Source organism: Wasmannia auropunctata, unplaced genomic scaffold (assembly GCF_000956235.1).
Source record: "Wasmannia auropunctata unplaced genomic scaffold, wasmannia.A_1.0 LD336090.1, whole genome shotgun sequence".
Lineage (NCBI taxonomy): Eukaryota > Metazoa > Arthropoda > Insecta > Hymenoptera > Formicidae > Wasmannia > Wasmannia auropunctata.
The window spans coordinates 455,783-464,465 of record NW_012026800.1 but is presented as its reverse complement, the minus strand read 5'-3'; the positions used below and the strand labels follow the sequence as shown (position 1 = coordinate 464,465).

General features: G+C 26.6%; 2 protein-coding genes across 2 annotated transcripts in view; both read left to right on the top strand.

Moving 5' to 3' along the window:
- Positions 1–108: 108 nt before the first annotated feature.
- LOC105447823 lies at positions 109–5,600 on the top strand. Its single transcript, XM_011686032.1, has 3 exons — positions 109–282; positions 2,403–4,548; positions 5,420–5,600. The coding sequence occupies exons 1-2, from the start codon at positions 184–186 to the stop codon at positions 4,461–4,463; spliced, it is 2,160 nt and encodes a 719-aa protein (XP_011684334.1). The 5' UTR covers positions 109–183; the 3' UTR covers positions 4,464–4,548; positions 5,420–5,600.
- A 1,450-nt stretch (positions 5,601–7,050) lies between these two features.
- LOC105448014 overlaps positions 7,051–8,683 on the top strand; it is a 1,782-nt gene continuing 149 nt past the window's right edge. Inside the window, exons 1-4 of the mRNA XM_011686372.1 lie at positions 7,051–7,075; positions 7,855–7,914; positions 8,008–8,172; positions 8,472–8,680. Of these exons, the coding sequence (XP_011684674.1) occupies positions 7,051–7,075; positions 7,855–7,914; positions 8,008–8,172; positions 8,472–8,680 (459 nt within the window). The remainder of the gene's footprint in view (positions 7,076–7,854; positions 7,915–8,007; positions 8,173–8,471; positions 8,681–8,683) is intronic.

The window sequence follows — 8,683 nt, the reverse complement described above, 5'->3', positions numbered from 1 at the left end:
ACAGCAGATTATCTTAATGGAATGTTATTTTATTGAAATTTTCAATAATGTTGTATATTCATAGACATGTTTATTAATAGAACATTTTTATCAACTTTTTTCAGAACGTCTCCAACACTAAGATTTGTACTTGCAGTTAAGATTGGCAAATTTACTTGTGGTAAAGCCAGTAAAGTGATCTTTATGACATATATTGTCTTGCATTCCAAGTTCTTTTTTGCTTTTCAAAACATTCTTGTAACTGTTGCATGCAACATCTGCCTTTATTACTTATATTGTAAGGTAAGACACTTATTATTTAATCATTATTTATTCAGAAGTCTTAGTAGACTGTCTTAGATACAGTCTACTAAGACTGTCTTAGCTACAGTCTTCAGATGTGATAAGCCAATCACAGAGCCGTATTAGCATTTTAACGTTGCTTTCGACGATATTAAATTAAGAGTCTACTATGAATACCGGTTCTAATGTCTTATATTAAAAAAAATATGTTCTATTAAACATATATATCAATTTATTTTGGTAATGTTTTTCTTATAATGTGATACATTTATTACTACTTTGGAAAATCTGGAATCTTCAGGGATTCTTTTTTTTACCCTTGAGGAATTTTAACAGATTTTTATTGAAAGAAATTTTAAAAAATTTAAATTTAAATTTAAATTTTATTTCTGTCTAAACATATTTCTTAGACTAATTTAATATCTTAATAATGTTAAATGTCAATAATCGGTTGACATGACTATTTATTTCTTTTGTACAGTATATCAAAACAGAGTAATCTCTGTATTATGTTGCATATAAAATATTTTTTTTAACAAAATCATATTCTCAAAAACATAAAAATGAGCATTAATATACAATATATATATTATATATAAGGATAATTTAAAATTTGTTTCTAAATAACAGTATATACATATTTTTCTAATTCAATATTTTGGTACATATAAATTTATATAAAACGCTATACAGAGATTATTCGTTCTGTTATCATATTCAAAAGAAAGAAAAAGTCTTATGGCAACCAATTATTGATATTTTGCACCAAGATCTCTATATCAAGGATCATTTAATAACATTTTATTCAATGAAATACTTTTAAAAATCTTATCTCCTACGCAGAACATAAGCTCACAAAAGGCACAAATAAACATATATATAATGTATATATACCTATATATATATATACCTATATATATATATATATATAACAAATATAGATAAAAAAAAAAATTTTAGTATAATTTTATCAAATTTTACAAAACATTTAAATCATTCAACATATCCATAAATGATTTGTCTTCTCTTAAAAGTATAAGTGAAGCAAGTTCAAAAGTCCGTCCCGAAACAATTGTTTCACTGTATCCAGGACTGCGCTCGGAAACGTCACTCGAGTGTCCCCGTATATCGTTTTAGCCTTGTCCAATATTCGACGAACAAGAAAGATAAAATGATACGAGGGCACACGGGTGATTTCCAAACGCATGCTTAGGAGGCGATGAGTTATTGGTTCATCGGGTTGGACGAGTCCTTGAACGAATGTGTGAACGATTTGAACTATGTTTCGTAAAAATGTTTTGTAAAATGTGATAAAATTATATTTATTTTGAACAATACTTAAATATGTATTTTTTTTAAATATTTTTTGTATGCTTGTAAACATTTTTTTTTATATTTAAATATAATTACATGATAACGTGTCAGCGTCTAAAGGGATAGAACTTTTGCGCACGAAAAGATCCAATAAAGATTCCAATAAAATGCTTATACATATATATTGTTAATTGAAGACTAAAGATACATAAAACAACTTTTTATAACCGTAATTTTTTTAGAAAAAATACGCAAAGTTGTGAAAAAGTAATTCTATGAAAAGTAAATAATTGATTATTTAGTTATGAAACATTTAAAAATATTTTCGCCAACAAGCTGGTAAAAACAAAACTAAATTTTTAAAAAATTCCAATGACATTTTTGTAAAATAAAAAAAGTAAATTGTAATTTTATCGAATAAATTTTTAACATAAATTAAAACTTTTTGAGAAAGAGCAATAGAAAGAATTACATTTTTAGAAAAATCGTATTGATTCATCAACTTATAAAATATTATAGTATGTTTGGAACTTTTGTAATTTGTAGATATTTTTAACAAGTAGGTTTATTGCCTTTTATATTTGAACTCTATCACAACAAAATGTCATACATTTGATGGTTTTCGATGGTTAAAACATTCTATAAAAAAGATGAAATTATGTACCTCATTTTTATGTCATATTAAATGCTTATTTATATACTCACTTTCACATTTTTACATTGTTACAACATTGTTTAATATTGTAATAATGAAATAAAATAATAAATTTAAATATGTTACGTATATAATAATTTATTATTAACAGATGCCGAAAAGTTTTCGGGAATTATCTTCGCGGCAAAAAAATCAACGCCTTAAAGCTTATGAAAGACATGAGCGTGTCTTAATTGCACGTAATGTCGACAAATCTACAACCAGTAAAACACATAACTTAGAGTCGCGAAGTCATATGAATGTGCCTCTAAAACAATATGCTTTACTTAATGACTTTAATTCAGATAATAATGATGTTTTACCTGATGACACTAACTCAGATTATCTGAATGTATATTTTGCCGACGTTCAAAATTATGATGTTCACGGAACTGTTGAACCGGAAAATGAAGAAAATACTAGAGAAACGACTTCTAAAATTCTACTTTCAAATTGGTTACATTATTGGAAGGTAAAACATAATATTTCTCACATTGCTTTGTCCGAACTGTTAAGTAAATTGCGTACGTGTGGTCACACTGATCTACCAAAGGATGCAAGAACGCTTTTAAGTACGCCGAGAAATAGTATTGTAGAAGTATCGGCAGATAACAGTTTTTTCCATTATGGTTTGAAAAAAGCAATAATTGAACAATTGGCACGCACACAGTTTATAGCGGAAAATAAAATTATTCAGATTGATTTGAATATAGATGGACTGCCAATATCCAAAAGCAGTAAAAGTCAAATTTGGCCAATATTGGGCAAAATTTACGGTGACAAAGCATTTACACCATTTATAATCAGTGCATATCATGGGTACTCAAAACCCTCTGTACATAATTTTCTACAACCTTTTTGCCAAGAATATAATGTTCTTCAAAATATAGGACTTGTTTTTGGTGAAAACAGATACACTGTACAAATTAGAAGCGTTATTTGCGATAGCCCTGCAAGAGCATTTGTAACTTGCACAAAATCACACAACGGATTTTTTGGATGTGGAAAGTGTACGCAAGAAGGCACCTATTGCAACCATCATATGCTATTTTTGGAATCTACTGCATCACTTCGAACTGATCAAAATTTTAAGGATAGAGTACAAGAAGATCACCATACTGGTGTATCTCCTTTTGAATTGATACATCTGCCAATGGTTTCTCGATTTCCTTTAGATTACATGCATTTAGTATGTCTAGGAGTCATGAAAAAATTATTGCAATTATGGATAAGTGGTTATCAGACATCAAGATTAAGTGGTCGAAAAATAACAGAGTTGTCGGAAAAGTTAGTTGCTATGTCGAAGTGGGTACCGAAAGAATTTGCTCGAAAACTACGTTCGGTGGACGAATTAGCTCGTTGGAAAACAACCGAATTGAGGCAATTTTTACTGTATCTTGGACCAGTCGTGCTGTTAAATATTTTGCCAGAAGATAATTTATTACACTTCAATGTAATAAATTGTGCAATACGAATATTATGTCATCCAACAGATTGCTTCCGTAACAATAAATACAGCAAAGATCTACTGATTCAATCTATACACATATTTAGACAGTTGTATGGTGACGATACTATAATTTACAATGTACATAATTTAGCTCACATAAACGAAGATGTTCTCATGTTTGGATCACTGGATAATTTTTCTGCCTTTCCGTTTGAGAACTACATGCAGTCAATAAAAAAGATGCTGCGAAAGTCCGAGAAACCACTACAAAAGTTATATAAAAGGATTTCGGAAAATTTTAATGAAACTTTTCAATACGATTGTAATAAATCTAATATGCCTATATTGAAAAAAAAAAGTTCAAAAGTTCCTCCAATGAATTGTACCAGTGCTTATTGTATAATTGAATTCAGCGACTTTACGTTGACAGATAAGAAGCCCAACAACTGTTGTTACCTTACAGATAAAACAATTGTTGTTATTGAGCATATTTGTTATAATAAAGAAAAAATACCTGTCATTATTGGAAAAAAATTTTTAACAAAAAATTCTTTACCGTTCTATCCTTGTGAATCACAAAATATGGACATATGTGTGGTGAAAAATGCATCGAACCTAGAGATGTGGCCAATAACAGAAATTGTAAAGAAAGCTGTTCAACTTTCGTTTGAAAACGCAAATACGTGGTGTTGCATGCCGTTATTACATTCGACGTTCAATTAAATACTCAAATGATTATGTTACATTGCTGCGAAATAACTCTAAATCAACATTCAACTTTATGTCTTCTTCGTAAATTGCAACAGAGGTATCAATTTTGGACGTATTACTTTATTATTAACATTTAACTCTCCGTTAACAACTTTAAATATTGAAGGCGCAATCAATTTTTTCTTGAAAATTTTTATTTTGTATATTTTATATTTTATTTCTTTTATATGATGATTTTCCAATTATTTTGCATATAAACAAATAAAGGTAAAATTCTCAAAAAATTAAAAATAATTTATTAAATATTTAATATTATTAAATATGTAATAAATTATTAATTTTTCTAGAATTTTAATTTTGTCTTTATTCTAACACATTTAGATATGAAATATAAAATGTCTTGTAAATTATTCATTTTTTTAACTTTAATGTTTGTTTGCGCATAATAATTAATTAATTGATGTAAAAAATCATATAGTTATAATACAATTACAAAAAATTATGCAATTTATAATATGCAACTCTACATATCGTTTTTGAAAAGCAACTATTTCCTTTATTGATCATTTTATTATTATGTGTATAAAGTGAATGTGAATAAAGTCGAAAAAATTTTTGTTTTTAAAAATTAATTTTAATATTTAATTTTTTCCTTTCTCCTCTTATAAGCATATATATATTTATATATTACATATAAGAATATTATATAATGAGTCAAATAATGAAATATTTTTTCAATGAGTGAATTACACGTAATGGTAACAAATTATCTGTTAAAAATAACTATTCCAACTCTATAGTGTTATCATTATTGTTATGAAAAATTATTACGTTATTACCAAATCGTTATTATTTAAAAAAATAAAAGTAATGATGACGTTATTTGTAATATCTTGTCTTGCTATCTTTATATTTTATTATATATATAATAACATTATTTATGTATATACTTTTTTAAAATTTTTCAGAATGACGTTTTATGTATTACTCTATGATATGTATTGTATAACAGTACCAAAAGCATGGATAGATTTTAAGCTATCCACATTTAAAATGCCAAGAAAATGTAAACAGCTTACTCAAGCTTGTACGAAACAACTGTCACCATCTGATGACTGGGACGAAATAAAGTTTCATAAGAGCTTCGGTTCTTATGGTTTGTTTTATATTTTATATTTATGTTAATAGAAATGTCAAGCTTGTGTTTAAATAACAAAAAGTATAAAATTAATATTAAAGGTACCTTTGCTCGTCCTTGGCCGATTAATCTTATACTTTTTGTTATATTTATGTCATATTTAAATTTTGAATGAATTAATATTTTTGTGGAAACATTATACAGAAGATTACTTCAATGCACGGTCAGTTGAAAAGGCAGTAGGTGAAATGTCTGCCTCAGACGACAATATTGTCATACAGGAACAAACAAAAAATACTTTAAAAAAAAGACTCATCAAAGCACGAAAATTTTATGGCGACACATCGAGCAGTGATGGTATTTATAAAATACATTTCCACTCTTGGGCTATGTTTCAATGTTTACTACGAGTACTCAATAGTGCACTATTAGCTTTTTGCTATGTTATTTAAATTGATTATGGTACTTTTAGTATATACATATGTTCTAAGAGTGCACTCTCTAGAGTGCACGTCAAGTCTGCAATAGTTTGAGCACTTACAATAAATATTGGAATGCAACCATTTAAAAGTCGTGTAAGAATTTCAATTATTGATGCTTGTTTACGATGCTGATTAGTTCTTTGTCTTTGCTTTGTTGTTGCAAGAGTGACTGTCAGCACAGGAATCGTATTTTGACAGATCACAAACTTTTGAAAATTGAAATTGATTTATATACTTGCTTTTGTAAAAAGTAAAAAATAAAAAGCTGCATAGCTCATGCGTAACACGTATTTATGATTTCTAGTTTATAATACATTCAAGATATAATTGTTAAAATACAAAAATGTAATTTCAAAAATTTATAGATGGAAGCGAGGTAGAGTCAAAAATAAAAAATATTTCACAATACCATCAAATTACATTCCAGAAGCAGAAAGCGGATATGCATCTGCTTCACTGAGTCAGTCAACTAAATTATCAACGATCAATAAGCCAGGTTTGTCATTTACGTATGCATATAATATATAGGGGTATTTTTAAATAAATGCAAGAAAGCTATAGAAGATAGTTCTTTGTCAATATTTGAGAATTTTTTTTTATATAAACGTATACTCCTATATATTCCTCCTTGTGGAGTTAAACTCCTTGAGAGAAATGAAATTTAATACACATTTTTCTTGTTCAAAATTTGAAAAAGAATAAAAGCTTAATTTTTATCTTTCCTTTTGAAGGAGTGTAACTTCTCAAGGAGATATAACAGTAAATGTTTACATAAAAAACTTTCTTTAATTTTTTACAAAGAATCATGTAATTATTTCTGTTTATTTTGAAACACCCTGTATAAATAACACCAGTTTTTTATTAATTATAATGTTTATAATGTGTGCGCGTGTGCGTGTGTATTTTTATATTAATTATTTCTTTTTATTTATATATATAGCATGCGGCTCCATTAAATTAAATAACGAAGTTTCCAACAATGTCGACTGTGTCTTTGAAGATTGGTTAGATGTTGCAAGTGCAGATAATGTACTGGAAAAGGAAAATCTATCGACGAGTTACAGTGACGAGTTACAGTACAGTAATACAGGTATAAATTTATTTACATTTATATATTAAACAGAAAATAATTTTGTATAAACCTTTATTTAAAAAAAATTTCGAAATTGGAAAATTAATAAAACACTATTGTATACTTCAACCTTGAATTACTTTTAATGACTATATGTTTTACGTCATCGAATTCATGTTATAACTATATAAATATGTATAAGAGGATTTTTTTTACAAATGTTTTATAAGCAAAAAAATATATAAACATAGATTCCAAAACATTAAAAATTTTTAACAAATTTATGAAATATGTAAAAAACAATTTTGCCTAAGTTTCCATTTAAAAATATCAGCTATCCATCATTATTTGAGATTGGTATTGAATTTATCACTTTTGTATCGCTTAATCTCAACAGTTAATCTATGTTCATAAAACATTTTTTTTCTTCTATTTATAGAACATACTATACAAGTTATGTTGTAAAATTTGAGACACTCGTTATAAAAATAGAAGTAGATATATCTTTTACTTTTATCGTATAAAAATACAAGCTATTTAAATATCGCATCTTGTATCTTTATTTTTCAGAAATGCAAAAAACAATGACACTCGAACAAGAAAAACAAAAAACTATAAAAGGTACATTTTAAATCATTACATAATCATTAATACAAATTTGGTAATGAATATGAATGACAAATCTTATATTTGTTTTATATTGCTTTACAGAATTGTCGAAAGCAGTTCATGGAATAAAACAGAAATTAGAGAGTGCTTCAACATCACACGGTATATGTTTGAAACTACAATTTTCTTCTCATTTGATGTATTACAAATTTTGCTAATATAAATATAAACAATATATTTTTAACAATTTTTCAGGTTTTGTAGCTCAGCCAGCAATATTGTCGAACGTATTAATTCGTCCTCCCACGAACAATTTAATGCGTAATATACACGTCATACAAGGATCGAATATCCAAAATAGAGAAAACAAAGAAAATTTGGAAAATAACTCAATGGAATTACAGCATACAAATTGTTGTGGTAAATTTTATTTTATTAACATTGCTAGTAAATATAAATTATTTATTAATTAATATTTTATTAATCTGGTAATTTAAAAATTTACTTATATTAAAATAATTTATTTTATAATTTATTTTATAATTTATTTATTTATTACTTATATTAAAATAATTTATTATAATAATTTAACATTTTATTTAGTAATTATTTCTATTAAGATAAATATTTAAACGCATTGATTTTAATTATTTGTTTTAGCTGTATTCTTTCAGTATTGTTATATTTTAAATTGTTTGCTTTTTGTTTTTCTTTTATAGACAAATGTCGAATAGGACATTTTACAAAATTTGCGACAATTGAGCGCAAACTGAACAGGATTATTCATTTTCTTGAAAATGGAAATGAAGTAAGAAATGAAATACCAGAGAATGATTTCTCTCTTTTGCCAAATTTTCCTCTTACTACAGTGGAGCAAGTAGAGACGTTCAATAATCAGTTGGAGGATATAAATGTTCGGCGACAATTTGTA